Source organism: Corvus hawaiiensis, chromosome 3 (assembly GCF_020740725.1).
Source record: "Corvus hawaiiensis isolate bCorHaw1 chromosome 3, bCorHaw1.pri.cur, whole genome shotgun sequence".
Lineage (NCBI taxonomy): Eukaryota > Metazoa > Chordata > Aves > Passeriformes > Corvidae > Corvus > Corvus hawaiiensis.
This window is the reverse complement of record NC_063215.1, coordinates 120,639,790-120,655,202: the sequence shown is the minus strand read 5'-3', so window position 1 is coordinate 120,655,202 and position 15,413 is coordinate 120,639,790. Positions and strand designations below refer to the sequence as shown.

Here is a 15,413-nt window from a genome sequence, read left to right as displayed (position 1 = left end):
GATTCCTTGGGAAGCACCGAGCGAATCCCGCTTTTCCCTCGGCATCGGAGAAGGCTCCGAGGTTGGGATCGGGGCCAGCTCCTGAGGGTGGGATTGAGGAGAACCCCAAGATTTTTGGGAGCTGGGCTCCACGTGGGTCCCTTCCTACTGGGGATATCCCAGGATTCTATGGATGCTCCTGGAACGGGAAGAAAGCCGAAGCTTCCTAATCGGAGGCTCTGACCACCTGGAGTTGCCCCGCTGGAGCCAAGGTTATTCCGGCTGCTCCCGACCCAGAGTTTTCCATGGAATTCTGGGATCCCCGCGCGGCTCAGGCCGCTCAGGAGTTTCCTCCTTTACAGCAAAGGAGCCTTCAAGGCTTTCCTGTTGCCCCGGGAGGAGGAGGGGGCTCATGGAATCCGTGGCTGTTTCCATTGTTTCATGCCATGTTTTCCGGTCTCCGGCTGCAACGGGAGCGCCCGGAGCTCCCGGGCTGGCACCCGGGAATTTCTGTGTCAGCACGGCGGGATCCCGGGGTCCTTTATCCCGCTGGAACGCCCCATGGAATTGGGGCTGGGGAGACGGGGTGCCGGCATTCCCTGGATCCCGGATGTTCCCAGCGGGATCGGTGCCAGCTGCACCATTAACCACGGTCAGGGATTCAAGCAGCGAGGAGAAAATCCACCTGTTTTCCCAGGGTTTCCGAGCCCATTCCCAGGAATATCATATGGATATTTATCCCTCTTCCCATCCCAGCAATCAGGCCCCAAAGGGGCTCATTCAGCCGGCTCCAAATTCCCGGAAAGTCCCAAGTGCTGCGATTTTGGGATGACTGGCGCAAGTTTGCTCCGCCGTTCCCTGGCCAGGGTTGGCATAAATCGGACGAGGGAGCTGGGAATGTTGGAATAAAGGAGGATCTGGGAGGATCTCATTCCCTACCACTCCCTGGCAGGAATCAGGCGGGAATGGGGCTCTGCTCCCAGGGAGTAAAAGACGGGATGAGAGAGAACGGCCTCAGGGAAGGTTTGGGCTGGACATTGGGAAAATTCCTCTCGCTGGGCAGTGGCGGAATCCCTATTCCAGGAGGGATTTAAATCCACGTGGATGTGGCACCTCGGGACGTGGATCGGTGCTGGATTAACATTGGATTCCATGATTTTAGAGGGCTTTTCACGCCTCAGTGATTCCATGGGTCCATGACTCTATAACTCTTCGATTCCATGATTCCACAATTCTATGATTCCGTGACCTGGGCTGAGCTGCTGCCAGGGATTTCTTGGCACAAAGATTCCCTGGATCCCTCTCATCCAAAAAAAAAAAAAAAAAAAAAAAAAAAAGCCCCAAACCCGGGAACTGATTAAAAATAATCCCAAATGGATGGAATTTCCTCCCGTTTTTACAGCCCCAGTTCCAGCGCAGACTCCGATTTGGGATGGAATTCCCGGTGGGTTTGGATGTGGGGCCAGGCTGGGCTGGCCCTCACCTCTCCGCGCCCGGAATCCCGGGATGCGGTGCAGCAGGGAAGGGGATCCAACGGGAAGGATCCGGGGGCCCTGCAGCGCTGGGAATGCGCGCGGGGAAGGCGGGAATGCGCGGCAGGAATGCGGGATGAGGGATGCGTTGCCAAGGCAACCATTCCTCTTCCATCTCCTGCCTCCCCCCGGAGCCGCGGGGGATGCGAGGGCGGGGTGCGGGATTCGGGATTCGGGATTCGGGATGCGGGAAGGGGGGGTGGGGGGGAGCGGGGGAGGATCGGGCTGCGGATCCCGCCCTCCGCAGCGCCGGGAAGGAGCCGCTGGAGCGGGAATGCTCCGGCCGGGAGCCGCAGGACAGCGCAGCCCGGCGGGAGGAGGGCGGAGGGCACTGCGCTGTTTTCCAGCGGAAATCCTGGAGCAGAAAGTTGCGCCGCGTTTATTTTTCCGTGAAAAGCCGATGCCTGCGGCGTAGGGATGCGGGAGAGGGGGAAGATCCCGCGCGTCCATCCCTGCTCTGTCTTTCGCTTTAAAAGGTCCGGATCTTCCCGGTCATCTGATCCAGGTCAAGCAGGACTTTCCGTTGGAGACGGATCCCACCGGAGCATCTTCCCACAGCGGCTGCTTCCCCCCGCCAGGAAGGCGTGAGGCTCCTTCCGTCCCTGGAATACCGAGAGGTAAAATATTCCCGGCTCGCTTTCTCCTTGGCAGGGCGAATGAAATCCTGGGATTTGCGGAGGCTCCTTAAGGTGGATGGCGTTGATTCCTAGGCCGGGTTGGGACTGACTCCCAGGCCGGGTTGGGATTAATCCCCGGGCCGGGTTGGGCTTCCCAGGCCATCCCACCCGGTTTGAGGAGCCCCACGCAGGGTTAATTCCCACCCCACCCCACCCCACAGCCCCCGAGATCCCAAAAAACCGGGACGCTCCTACCTGAGGAATGACGTGGAGGTGTCCAGGCAGGGGAGGGGATTGATGGAGGGAGTCGGGGGGTGGCGGAAGGAGATTCCCGATCCAGGGGCAATGTGGGCACCGGGATTTCCGTGCCCTGCAGCCCTCATCCCTGTGCCCTGCCCGCAGGTCGACCCCATTGCCGGTGCTCTCCCGCCCATGGATGCCCTCCCGCCATGAGCACGGACGCCGAGCAGAGAATTCCCCTCTGGAGCATCTCCAGCTGGGCCAGCTCTGAGACGCCCCCCAACAGCAGCGCGGCGGCGGCGGCGGGAGAGGCTCCGGAGCGCGGCGGGAACGCGGCGGGAATGGCGGGAACGGCGGGAATGGCGGGAATGGTGGTGCTGCAGTGCGTCTACGGCCTGGTGTGCCTGCTGGGGCTGCTGGGCAACGCGCTGGTCATCTTCGTCATCCTGCGCTACGCCAAGATGAAGACGGCCACCAACATCTACCTGCTCAACCTGGCCATCGCCGACGAGCTCTTCATGCTCAGCGTGCCCTTCGTGGCCACGGCGGCGGCGCTGCGGCGCTGGCCCTTCGGCCGCGCGCTCTGCCGGACCGTGCTGGGCGTGGACGGCCTCAACATGTTCAGCAGCGTCTTCTGCCTCACGGTGCTCAGCCTGGACCGCTACATCGCCGTGGTGCACCCGCTGCGCGCCGCCTCCTACCGCCGCCCACGCGTGGCCAAGCTGGTCAACGGCGGCGTGTGGCTGCTGGCGCTGCTGGTGGCCTCGCCCATCCCGGTGTTCGCCGGCACGGCGGTGACCGGCGACGGGCGGGCGGTGGCCTGCGACCTGCTGTGGCCCAGCCCGGCGTGGGCGGCCGCCTTCGTGGTGTACAGCAGCGCGCTGGGCTTCGTGCTGCCCGTGGTGGCCATGGCGCTGTGCTACCTGCTGCTGGCGGGCAAGATGCGGGTGGTGGCGCAGGGCGTGGGGTGGCGGCAGCGGCGGCGCTCCGAGGGGAAGCTGACGCGCCTGGTGGTCACCGTGGTGGCCGCCTTCGTGGTCTGCTGGCTGCCCTTCTACGTGGTGCAGCTGCTGGAGCTGCTGCTGCCCGGCCGGCTGGACGCCAGCGCGCACAACGCCTCGCTGCTGCTCAGCTACTCCAACAGCTGCGCCAACCCCATCCTCTACGGATTGCTCTCCGAGAATTTCCGGAATTCCTTCCACGGCGTGCTGCGCCGCTGCCGGGATTCCGGCCTGTGCTGCTGCCGCGCCGGCGACGGGGACGGAGGGGACAGCGAGGACGAGGAGGAGCCCCTGGATTACTGCGCCGCGCCCCGCGGCGACAACAAGGGCTGCGTGTGTCCCCCCCTGCCCTGCCAGCAGCACCCCCTGCGCCCCCAGCCCTGCTGCGCGCCCGGAGCCCTCCTGCCCAAAACCACTCCCTTCTAGGGCACCCCGGAATCTGGGAGGAAAGAGGGCCCGGAACGCTGCGCCGCTCTCCGAAATAAAAAGCCATAAGACTGGCCTGGGATGGAGCGAATCCCATGGACTGTGTGGTTATTGCCATTATCCCGGCACCCAGGAGCCTTCAGCGGGGACGCGGAGGATCCCAAAATGTCCGTGAGAGCACGGCCCTCCCGATTAACAAATAATAAATGCACGTTCCTTCCCAAGAGACCGGGAAAAATCCCGAAGCCCATCAGCTCCGCTGCATCTGCAGCAGAAGGACATCCCATCATATGCACCTCTACACCCGCCCCCCCCCCAAAAAAAAAAATTCCCAGGATTTTAGCACCCCCAGGACCAAATTGCCACAAAAGAAACCCCAGGAGAAACAAATTTTGGTGGACCTCATCCCGGGGTGAGGGACAGCACACGGAGGTCCCATGGAATGAGCCACTTCCAGCTTATTTGGGGTTTAACTTTGTCCTTGGAATGTTATCCGTGTCGTCCATTACTTATGGCTTATCCTTTCCATTTGAATCCCGCTGGGGAAGTGACCAGCTGGGAATGTTTTCATCCCAGTGCTGCCCTGAATGCTCCGGGGTTTTCCTGCACTTCTGGAGGAATCTTTGGGAAGGGGAGAAAGAACATTCCCTGAGCAGTTCCTCTGAGCCAGGCTGGCAAAGCTTTATTGGTGTCCACCCAGGATCTCCACGAGGCAATTCCCGTCGCGCGGGGTAAAATTCCAATAAATAAATAAAGATTTACAAACGTGCCGAGGAAGGGAAGGATAAAACGGGGAGTGTCGGGAATTCAGGACTCGGACACCGTAAGGAATTTGTGATAAGATAAAACTCCGCAGCGGGAATCTGCGATAAGAGGGAAGGGGGGGTAGGGGGAGGAGGGAGTTTTTGGGGGTGTGGTGGCAAAACCTGGGATCCAGCCAGGAATGGGCAGGGTTTGGAGCTGGATAACGAGGAGAGATCCATGGGAAGCAGATCCTGCAGGTGGGATGACGCCTTTCATCAGTGTCTTCCCACCTTCAACCCTTAACCTTCCCTTCCCTTCCCTTCCTTTGGATATTCTTCCCGAGGGACACCTCTGTATTTTGATATCTCTTTCTGGATAATTACAGATCATCAAAACAGCTCCGTCCTTCCCACTGCAGCCCAACATCCATTGATTTACAGCCCTCATTCCGTGTGGTTTCCCTTTAACCCATCCCAAGGGATCCATGGACACGATCCTCGGTTACCCGGCCTTTGGGATAACGACCTTTTGGGAAAGCTACAATTCCTACAACGCCTCTATTTTGGTTTTCCTGGGAATTTGCAGCCGAGGTTTCGCATTCTAGGGGGGGATGCTGCGTGCTGGGAAGTTTATAGGGTGGGAAGGGGGAATGTCGGGGAACAGAACCCCCCGGCTCTGATCCCAGACTCCCAAAACTTCGGCCGCTCCGGGACAATAAATGTTTCACAGGCATGAAGCTGTCAGCGCCCGCTCCGACATTCCCGCTCCAACGGCAGCCGGAGCAGGACCCCCCCCCCCTTTGGCTCCCCAGGGAATGACAGAGCTGGAAAAACAGATCCTTCTCCAGAATTGCCCCCAGTCTGTGGCTGGGAATGAGCGGCGAGCTGGATGCCGCCTCGTGGGAATGTTTTGCCTTGGGATAGAGTCAGCCCGGGACGAGGGAAAATCCCGGCGGACGGGAGGGGGGCGGGGTCACAAAAATCCCCCAAATCCAACAATTCAAGGCAACGACGGCGGAAAATCAGGGAAGAAACTGGATGTGGCTCTGCAGCAGCGCAAACCTTTCCCACAAAACCCACCCCGGCAGCCTCGGCGTCCCTGCTTAACCTCCACATCCCGCAAAAATGTAACGAGAGGGAATGGGAGTCAGGGATTTGAGTCCCGCCTTGGTGACACTGAGCCGGGTCCGTGCTGTCACCGGGGGCTTCAGGTGACAAGTGCTTCCCACAGCATCTTTGCTCCTTCTTCCATCACCCCTCAGCTTAAAACAAACCAACCCCATCCCGAAGAAAAGCGGGAGCCTCCCGGCTCGGGAAAACCGTCCAGCCCAGGGGAGGGGCACTGGGGTGGAGGTGTCCTTCCGAAGTCCCCGCCTTGGTAACCCCATGCCCTCATCCCACGGCTTCAGAGTCCCTTCCACACGGAGCCGCCCCTCCCGGGTTTTTCCTTGCGGTTTTCCCGACCGCCGGCTCGGGAAGAGGAAAGCTGGACGCCGAGGGAGCGGGAACGCAGCAGGAGCGGAGCGGCCTCCGGGCGCTCTGCTTTCCCCGCTCCCCGGCGCCAGCCTTCCATGAGGCGGCTGGGAAGCAGCCAGTATTTCTGGGAGTGGGGTGATCGCAGCTTTTCCCGAATTATCATGGAAAAATTCCAGCCGGGGGTCGGGCGGGGGGTGGAGGGTCGCGGGGGGGGCGAGGGGGGGAATAAATGTCACCCAGTTCGCCTCCCGGCGTCCCTACGGCTTCTGTGCGGAGGGGACCGGCTGAAGCCCCAGCTCCTTCTCCTGGGGGCCGCTGTACTTGTAATCCATGGAGCCGTGGGAGCGGCAGCGCTTCCTGGCCAGGTGCAATCCCAGCGCCAGCAGCGCCAGCAGGCTCAGGAGGGCACCCGCGGCGATGGCCACCAGCAGCCCCGGGTGCAGCCGCTCGGCCTTGGGCGGGGGCCGGCTGGGCACGGGCGTGGGCGGGACGGGCTCCGAATCGCCCGAGAACGCTTCGTCGCCGTCCCCGTCCGGGATGGGGAGGCACTCGTTGTCGCGGAGGTACCGGCCGTGGGGACAGTGGCACTGGTAGCTGCCGGGGGTGTTGGTGCAGTTGAACTCGCAGTGACCGCTGTCGCACTCATCCAGGTCCACGCACAGGTCGCTGCCGTCCAGCACGAAGCCCTCAGGACAATCGCAGCTGCCGCCGGCCCCGCACACGGCCGGGCACTCGGTGGCGTTGCAGTACAGGCGACAGGCGGTGGCGTCCCGCGGGTCCACGGCGTAGCCGGGGTCGCAAGCGCAGCGGTAGCCGTGGGGCAGCTCCTCGCAGCGCTGCTGGCACGGCGCCTCGAGGCAGGGCGGCCGGGGCTGGCAGCGCCCGTCCACCATCGCGTAGCCGCTGTGACAGCGGCACTCGAAGCCGCCCTGGGTGTTCACGCACTGCTGCTCGCACGGGCCGGGCTCGCTGGCGCAGTCGTCGATGTCCTCGCAGCCGACGCCGTCGGCCGCCAGCCGGTAGCCCACGAAGCACATGCACACGAAGGAGCCGTCGGCCACCACGCAGTGATGGTGGCACGGCGACCCCTCGCAGAGGGAGCGACAGCCGCGCCCGTCCGCGGCCAGCACCGTGCCCTCGGCGCAGGAGCAGCGCGGCCGCCCGCGCTCCTCTCCGCACGTCCCCGCGCAGCCGCCGCCGGCCACCTCGCAGGGCCACGCTCCCGGGATGTCGCGGCTCCAGCGCGGCCCCGCGCTGTCCCCATCCTCGTCGCAGCGCAGCTCCAGCCCGAACTCAGGGATGAAGGCCACGCTGCGCGGGGGCAGCGCCAGGAACTCCGCTCCGCGGGCGCCGAACGGGGTGGCGTAGGTGACGAGGACGCCCTGCGGGGCGGCCAGGCGGGGACAGCTGCCGCCGTAGCTGTACTGGCAGAGGAAGCCGTCGGCCGCCTCGTCGCAGCGCCGCTCCTCCCAGCGCAGCTCCCGGGACACGGTCACGCAGCGCTCGCCGCAGCGCCGCCCCGACGGCGCCCAGTTGGTGTAGTCGGTGCTGCGGTCGCCGGTGACCCAGCGGAAGCCGCGGAGCCGCTGGCTGGGCTCGGTGCAGGACAAGGACGGCGCCAGCGACAGCCCGAGCCAGAGCCGCCCCGCGCGGTTCTGCAGCAGCAGCGCGATCGCCTCCTCGGCCACGGTGGAGCGCACGGTCATGAGGTGCCCCCCGCCCCGCTCGCAGCCCTCGCTGGCGGCCGAGAAGGGCCGGGCCGCCCAGAACACGGCGAAACACTCGTGCTCCAGGCACTGCGCGCCCGCGGGGAACACGTCCCGCGGCTGGCCCAGCGCCACCGTGCCCAGCAGCAGCAGCGGCAGCAGCGGCCGCATGGCCCGCGGAGGGGGCGGCCGGCGGCGCCCGAGCTGTGCCCGGCCCGCTCGGCCCGGCCGCCCTTTATAGCGGCTCCAGCCGGGGAAGGAAGCGCCCGGGGGCCGGGAGGGAGCGCGGTGAATCCCGGCCAGGCGCTGCCCCCGCCCCGCTCCCCTCCCGCATCCTCCCGGCGGCTCCGCCCCGGCGGGGCCCGCCCGGCAGCGCGGGGGGGGCCGGAGCGGCGGGGGCGGCCCGCGGCATGGGTGCGGGATGCGCAAGGAGCCGGGAAAAACGGCGTGAGCCTTGGGAAAAGGGGGGAACAGCAGCGCGATTTCACGGGAGGGAGCCTGGCGTGGGAGTAGCGCGGGTGGGAATCGTTATCCCGCCGGGATGATCTTCATCCCACTGGGATGTCACCCAGTTGCTGCCACAGGGCTGGCACCGGGGAGGGAGACCACGGCTCAAATCCCGTGTCCGGCTCTGGATCCAGCATGGAAAGAAAAGAGCTTGGAGCGCGTCCAGAGATGGGAATGGCGCTGGGAAGGAGCTGGAGCAGCAGGAGGGAGCTGGGAAAGGGGCACAGCCCGGAGAAAAGGAGGCTCCAGGGGGGGACCTTTTCCCTCTCCACAGTCCCTGACAGCAGGGCGGAGCCGGGTGCGATTGGGATCCGCCCCCAGGGAATGAGGGACGGGATGAAGGGAAACGGTTCAGGCAGGATTCGGGAAAATTTCTTGGATAAATAATTAACATATAATTCTATCTTTTAATCGATAATCATTTGTAATTTATTTAGTTCTACTACTTGGTATTATTATTATTATTATTATTATTATTATTAAGCGTTATTTTGACCCCTTTCCTCATCTTCCCTTTTCCCCACGGACACCTCCCAGTGGATATCCCATTCCACGAGTTTCTCCTTGGGGGATCCCTCTGTGCTGCCAGAACGGAGGCAGCAGCAACCTAAAAATGCAACCCCGAGCTTCTCCGCTCCACCAAAAGGGAATTTGAGCCTGTTTGTTTACAGAATTCCAACAGCCTCGGCCTCTGGGATGAGCAGCAAATCCCAATTTCCTGGGATCACCTCGAGGAAGTTCCTTTATTAAACTTTATGAAACTTCTTTGCACTTTGTTGACCTTCATTAAACCCTTGGGGTTTGTTCTGTCCTCTCCTAACCCCGGGTGCTTCCCGTACACCCCGTGAGGCTGCGGGGAAAAGGGAAGCTGGGGAAAATAAAATTAATAATAAGTATTAATTATTAACAATTAATAACTTTTTAATTTTTAATTTTAATTTAAATTAATAACAATTTAATTCCAGCTGCAGGGATGAACCTCAGGGAGAAAGTGTCCATGGGGGAGCTTGGAACGAAGAATTTATCCAAGCAGGATGATTCCTGGGAATCTCCTGGGGAGCTGGATAACTCCAGCCTTTCTTGGCTTTAGGAGCACCTGTCGTTCCCACAATTTTCCCTTCAGTTTTGCCAATCCTTCTTCCACTTCTCCTTTTACTTCGTCTGTTTTCCGGACAAAACCACCAAGAAAAGAGGGGAAACATCCGGGCAAACCACAGGGAAAGAAGGAAAAGGGAATGTGGTGGAGAGGGGAAAAAAAAAACCCCATAAAATTCTGGCTCTGCCGTTTTGTTGTTGTTTTTTTTTTAAGCAACTGCAAACCCAGATAAAAAATTCCTTGTCAAGGCTTTTTCCAGGAAAAAACAGAGCCTTCCCAAACAATGATCCCGCTCTGCCGGCCTTGCCCCACTGACAGCGCTTATCCCTAAAAGATAATCGGGATGGGGTGGGAGGAGCGGGATTAATCACGGTTCAAAAATTCCCTTTATCCCGCTGCTCCGAGGGCTGACTCAGGGTGCCAGCACTGCCCTTCCTGCTGCTTTTCCTCTTCCCAAATCCCATTAATCATGTTTTCCCTGCGGGAGAGGCCTTTCCTTTTGGCTCTGACTCATCCCGGCTGTCCCTGTCACCCCGCTCGGAGTGGGCACTCGGAATGCTTGGCCTGACCCCTGGGTCCGGGGTTTGGTGTCAGCAGGGGGGGATTTTTGGCTTCCTTGCAGGGTTTTGGGATGAGGTTCCTCTGCTGGAATGCTGGCAGTTATCCAGGAGGGAATGGAAAGCAGTGGAATGTAAAATAATGTGAAATATCCTGGGATAATAGGATCTAAAAGAGGTCAATCCTATTATTTGGTCCCAAAAAAGCCCTCGCACAGAGAGCTGCTGAAATCAAAGGAATTGCTCATGGCTTTGGGATCTTGGCCATGGGCTTTGGGATCTTGGCCATGGGCTTTGGGACCTTGGTTGCGGGATTGGGACCTTGGTTGCGGGATTGGGACCTTGGCCATGGGATTGGAACCTTGGAAACAGGATTGGGACCTTGGTTGTGGGATTGGAACCTTGGCCATGGGATTGGGATTTTGGTCGTGGGATTGGGACTTTAGTTGTGGGATTGGAACTTCAGTTGTGGGATTGGAACTTTGGCAATGGGACTGGGGCCTTGCTCACAGTTTTAGGAACTTGCTCATGGTCTTAGGACCTTGCCCGTGGGTTGAGGTCCTTCCTCGTGGGCTTGGGACCTTCCTCCTGGTTTTAGGAACTTGGTCATGGGATTAGGATCTTGGTCATGGGCTTGGGACTCTGCTCACATGGTTAGGACCTTGATTGTGGTTTTAGGACCTTTTTTAATGGATTTAGGACCTTTTTTATGGGTTTAGGACCTTCCACATGGTCTTGGGATCCAACTGATCCCATCCGAATGCTCCCACCCCAGGGCCTTGGCAGGGATTAAATGAATGGCCCCTGCCCAGCACCACAAATCCCGGGAAAGGCTGAGATCACGGGATAAGCCCCAGGAAAAGATTTGGGATCACCACCCACCGCCATGGGGAACACAAGGATTAGGAGCACCAATCCATGGATTTTTAGGAATATCTTTATTAAAACCCACTACAAACATGTTTTTGTTCAGGTTTCCTTGGAATTCTGTCCAGAAAGTGGCACTGGGATAACTTTATCCTGTGAATCCAAGAGTTTCGTTCTGGGAAAACAAGCACTCATCCATGACAAAAGATTCCAAGGAGCGGGATGAACATCCCGTCTCCTGTGGAAGCCAGGGCACCAAATGATCCCACTCTGATTTGTGGGATTCACCAGCCCCCAGATAACTCCCTAAGGAGGCCACGGATCAGGATGTGGCAGGAAAATCAGGAGACATGAGGTTGGATCCAGGAGGAATTGCACCAGGAGGGAGGAAACACTCCATTCAGGAGAATCCAAACTAAACCTTGGCCCAAATTCCTGTCTTCCCTAGGCTGGATCCACCATCATTCCCCGCTGGAATACACAGAGGTTGGAACAGAAATGGGGATTATCGTTTTTTCGGGAATGAACCGCACACCTCAGGTTTTTCCCAGCTCTAATTCCACCCTCATCCCTCCTTTTCCCTTTTTTGTAGCCTTCTATCCCATAAAACCCCCAAGGCTGTCTCTTCCCACAGATCCCAAGCCGGCATAACTGGATGGGACCATTCATTTTCTTAATCAGTTCAGGTATTCCCAGTGCTTTGCTGCCTCGGGATTTGGGAATTCTCGGCAGGATTTCCAAGAATCCCGCTGCTGCATTCCCCCCTTTCTCCCAACACAGGCAGCACATGGAAAACACTCCCATTGGCTCCATTTCCCTGTTTGCAGCTCACAATGGAGCTGGGAGACAAGAAAAAAGCAGGAAAGGGTTTTCCTCGGCACATGGAATGACAGGATGCGGCTCCCTGCCCACTGCAAACTCCTTTGTGCCCCATTCCCGGGGCAACTGGGCTCCGAGGACAAAATAATTCCAACAGAAATTCAGGAAGAGGCTGGAGCCTTCAAATCCCGTGGCTGTTCTTTTCCAGCCCTTCCTCTGGTTTATCCTCATGGATAAAGCACGGAGGAGGTGCTGCTGGATGTGCCCCTCAGGATTTCGGGGAGAATTCCCGCTGGAAAAGGCTGGAAGGAGCTCAAGGAACCTGGGGAAGCACCTGGGGAGTGTTTGGGGAGTTACAAGTTTGACCCGAAATAATCAGCAAATATTCCCATTCCAGGGTGTTCCTTACACAGGGAAAGGGGGAAAACAGGCTCAGCCTGGAGCCAGGAAGGATCCTTCCCAAAAAAACGTGATCCAACAGGAAAAGGCCGGCCTCCCATGCGGCTGGTGGGAAGGAGAGCATTGTTTTCTCTGTTTGGACGTGGATTTGGGCAGGATACTCTGGAAATGAGGAGGTGGTTATTCCAAACACAGCTTTTCCTACTTTTTGGCCATTCCTTGGCTCCATGCTGAGCAGTTTTCCGGGGGTTTAGGGGAGAGATTTTTAATAAATCCCCCCCAAAAATAGCCTTTAAACCCCACCCTGGTTGTGCCTGCAGGGGCCTGCTCGAGCTCTGCTGAGGCACATCCCAATTCCAAACCCATTTCCAGGAGAATTCCAAGCCCTTTTCCAGGAGAACTCCAAGCCCTTTTCCAGAAGAGTTTCAAATCCTTTTTCATCCCAATTTCAAACCATTTTCCAGGAGAATTTCCAAACCTTTTCCATCCCAATTTCAAACCATTTTCCAGGAGAATTTCCAAACCTTTTCCATCCCAATTTCAAACCATTTCCCAAGAGATTATCAAACCCTTTTCCATCCCGATTTCAAGCCCTTTTCCATCCCAATTTCGACCCCTTTTCCCGGAGAATGAGGCAAATCCAAGGCTGGAACGCAGCCATGGAGGGGGGAGCATGGCACAAGGGGCCACAGCAGAATTCCAGGTGAGTTTCCCTTTAGGAGCACGACCCAATAATTCCCAATCTGCCTTTCGGAGCAGCGCTGAGGAGGCAAATCCCACCCCATTCCCTCTCCCCTCTCGTTAACCCTTGGAGCAGCAGGACCGCAAATCCCACCGGAACAGCTGGAGGAGCTCGCTCTGGGCACAGAATTCCCCGCCACCGTTTTACTGGGATTTTTAACCCCTTCCTACCTGCGCTCCCCGCGGCTCTCGGGCTGCTCGGGCACCCAGCAATAATTATCGGCCGCGCTTTTGGCCGCCGGCTTCTCCCTCCTGGCCGCCCTTCTCCTACAAGCCACGAGCGCCAGGGCGAACGCCAGCAGGAGCAGGATGGCCACCAGGCTGCCCACGATGTAATAGAGCAGCAGCCGCGGCCCGTCTGCGCTGTGCTCGTCCGAGCCGCCTCCCGATCCCGCCGTGGGCATTCCCGGAGTCCGCGGGGTGCTCGTGGTCCATGGGACGCGTGTGGTGCGTGGGATGCCGGAGCTCCGCGGGATGTCGGAGGTCTGTGGGATGATGCCGGAGCTCTGCGGGATGATGCTGGAATTCTGCGGGATGCTGCCGGAGCTCTGCGGGATGCTGCTGGAGGTCTGCGGGATGCTGCTTGGGATCGCCTCTCCGGGCCTGCAGCCGTGCCCATCCTCATCCCGGCGGGAGCCAGGCGGGCACAGGCACTCGTAGCCGCCGGGGAAGTTGCGGCAGGCGCCGGGACACGGATCCCGCAGGCACTCGTCCACATCCAGGCAGGAATCGCCTCCCGGCTGCCGCTGGAAGCCGGGCCGGCAGGCGCAGCGGAAGGAGCCGGGAATGTTGATGCAGAGCTGCGGGCACGCGTGGGGCTGAGCACACTCGTCCACGTCGTGGCACTGGCGGCCAGCGGGCCCCGCGGGGCGGTAGCCGGGCTGGCAGTGGCACTGGAAGCCGCCGGGAGTGTTGTGGCACCGGTGCTGGCACGGCCCCGACTCGCACTCGTCCACATCCAAGCAGGCGCGTCCGTCGGGTGCCAGGGCGAACCCAGGCTCGCAGCCGCACTCGAAGCCGCTGGGCAGCGTCCGGCAGGATCCCTGGCAGGGACTGGGGTGGCAGGAATCCTCGGGAACGCAGGAGGCCATGTCGGCGGCCAGCGCGTAGCCGGGGTGGCAGGCGCAGCGCGGGGACTCGCCGGCCGCCTCGACGCAGAGCTGCTGGCAGCCGCCGTTGCGGTGGCCGCAGGTGACCGGGCACAGGGGACCCGGCGGGTGCCAGGCGAAGCCGCCCCCGGCCAGCGGCCCCTTGCAGACGGCGAAGGGCGAGCCCCGGCCGCCGTCGCCGCCGCCGCCGTCGCACTGCACCTCGGCCAGCGTGCCGAAGGGCGCGGCGGCCAGGTGGGCGCTGCGCACGCCGAACGGGGTGCTGTAGGTGACCCTGGCGCGCCCCGCCAGCGGCAGCGGCCCGCACATTCCCTGGAAGCTGAACTTGCACAGGAAAGCCGGGAGCGGGCTGCGGCACGGCCGGTCCGTCCAGCCCCCGGCGCCGTGCGGGCCGGGCGGCCGCAGGGCCACGCAGCGGGAGCTCACGCAGGTGACCGCCGGCTCCGCCGCCCACTCCGAGAAGTTGCCCGGCTCCCCTCCGGCCACCCAGGAGAAGCCTCGCAGCGGCTCGTGCGGCCGCACGCAGTGACCCCTGGGCAGGGCGAGCCCGAGCCAGGCCGGGCCGGCCCAGCGGGCCGTGGCCAGCAGCTCCCGCAGCCGCTCGGCCTCGCGGGCGCTGCCCACCGCCGCCAGGTTGCCGCCGTCCCGGCGGCAGCGCTCCTGGGCGCTTTTCCAGGCGCTCTCGTCCCGGTGCAGGGTGTAGCAGGCGCTGCCGGCGCACAGCACCGCCGCCTCCTCGGCCCCGCTGCCCCGCGCCAGCGGCAGCAGCAGCGGCAGCAGCAGCAGCAGCGGCCGGAGCGTGGCCATGCCGCCGGACAAGTGGACAAATGACCGGCGGCGCTCACATCCCGGCGTCCCGCCGAGCTCTCCCGAAACACATCCTGTGCTCCCGGCTTTCCCTATTTATCACCGGAGGCCGCGGCTTCCTGTAGCGGGGAGCCGCTTGTTGGGCTCCCTGGCTTCCCTTTCCCGCCGGCTCCTCGCTCCCGTCCCAAAGTTTCGGGAAAAACACGCCGCGCTCCTGCTTTTTTTTGGTGCCGCTTCTGCTTTTTTTTTTTTTTTTTTTTTCTTTTTCCCTCCCAAGAATTTGATTTATTCCCTCCGGCCGCAGCGGAGCTTTTTAAGCCCTAATAGGGGCCGGGAGCTTTCGGGCACGTGTTGCTAAAAGGGGAAGGAAAACATCCCGGCTCCGAAGCCGTGGGATCCGTGGATCTCGGCCGCTGAAAAACAGGGAATATTTGGCTGCGCACGCGCGAAGATTCCAGCGCATTTTTCCCCTTTCTTTAAATAGATGGAAGAGCCCTGAAATAGGAGCTGGGCCGTGGGAAGGGCCTGGGAATGCCAGGATGGAGCCAAGCTCGGCCGGGCTCCGCTGCCATTCCATGGATGAGGATTCCTCACGGAATTCCAGGTTCGGCCTGGAAAAGCTCATCCAAGAGCAGGGCAGGGACGATTCCACCGGACCAGGTTGCACCAGGCCTTGATGCCGGGATGATCCCAGCTCCCTCCCTGCATTCCCAGGATTTCTCCTGGAGCTTCCCTCTGGCAGCAGCAAATTCAGGATTTCACCCTGGCAGTCTGGGGAATCTTTTCCTGCT

General features: G+C 60.6%; 3 protein-coding genes across 4 annotated transcripts; 1 reads left to right on the top strand and 2 right to left on the bottom strand.

Moving 5' to 3' along the window:
- The first annotated feature begins 1,339 nt into the window (after positions 1 to 1,339).
- SSTR4 (somatostatin receptor 4) lies at positions 1,340 to 3,886 on the top strand. Its single transcript, XM_048298051.1, has 3 exons — positions 1,340 to 1,667; positions 1,988 to 2,128; positions 2,531 to 3,886. The coding sequence occupies exons 1-3, from the start codon at positions 1,595 to 1,597 to the stop codon at positions 3,793 to 3,795; spliced, it is 1,479 nt and encodes a 492-aa protein (XP_048154008.1). The 5' UTR covers positions 1,340 to 1,594; the 3' UTR covers positions 3,796 to 3,886.
- Positions 3,887 to 4,455: 569 nt separating this feature from the next.
- Positions 4,456 to 7,916, bottom strand: THBD (thrombomodulin). The gene has a single exon (XM_048298048.1). It carries the CDS (start codon positions 7,889 to 7,891, stop codon positions 6,272 to 6,274), a length of 1,620 nt encoding a protein of 539 aa, XP_048154005.1. The 5' UTR covers positions 7,892 to 7,916; the 3' UTR covers positions 4,456 to 6,271.
- Positions 7,917 to 10,799: 2,883 nt separating this feature from the next.
- On the bottom strand, positions 10,800 to 15,044 carry CD93 (CD93 molecule). 2 transcript variants are annotated; one of them, XM_048298047.1, is made up of 2 exons: positions 13,222 to 15,044; positions 10,800 to 13,182 (listed from the first exon to the last, which is right to left on the bottom strand). In XM_048298047.1, the coding sequence occupies exons 1-2, from the start codon at positions 14,620 to 14,622 to the stop codon at positions 12,874 to 12,876; spliced, it is 1,710 nt and encodes a 569-aa protein (XP_048154004.1). In that variant the 5' UTR covers positions 14,623 to 15,044; the 3' UTR covers positions 10,800 to 12,873. The 2 variants fall into 2 exon arrangements, with proteins under 2 accessions (XP_048154004.1, XP_048154003.1); XM_048298046.1 differs by having other exon boundaries at positions 10,800 to 15,040.
- Positions 15,045 to 15,413: the final 369 nt, after the last annotated feature.

Bases quoted from the DNA above. Each gene is read 5' to 3' on its own strand.
- CD93 (XM_048298046.1), bottom strand. From the start codon at position 14,622: ATGGCCACGCTCCGGCCGCTGCTGCTGCTGCTGCCGCTGCTGCTGCCG.
- THBD (XM_048298048.1), bottom strand. From the start codon at position 7,891: ATGCGGCCGCTGCTGCCGCTGCTGCTGCTGGGCACGGTGGCGCTGGGC.
- SSTR4 (XM_048298051.1), top strand. From the start codon at position 1,595: ATGCGTTGCCAAGGCAACCATTCCTCTTCCATCTCCTGCCTCCCCCCG. The intron at 1,668-1,987 runs GTGCGGGATTCG...TCGCTTTAAAAG, and splicing joins GCGGGGGATGCGAGGGCGGG to GTCCGGATCTTCCCGGTCAT. The intron at 2,129-2,530 runs GTAAAATATTCC...CCCTGCCCGCAG, and splicing joins CGTCCCTGGAATACCGAGAG to GTCGACCCCATTGCCGGTGC.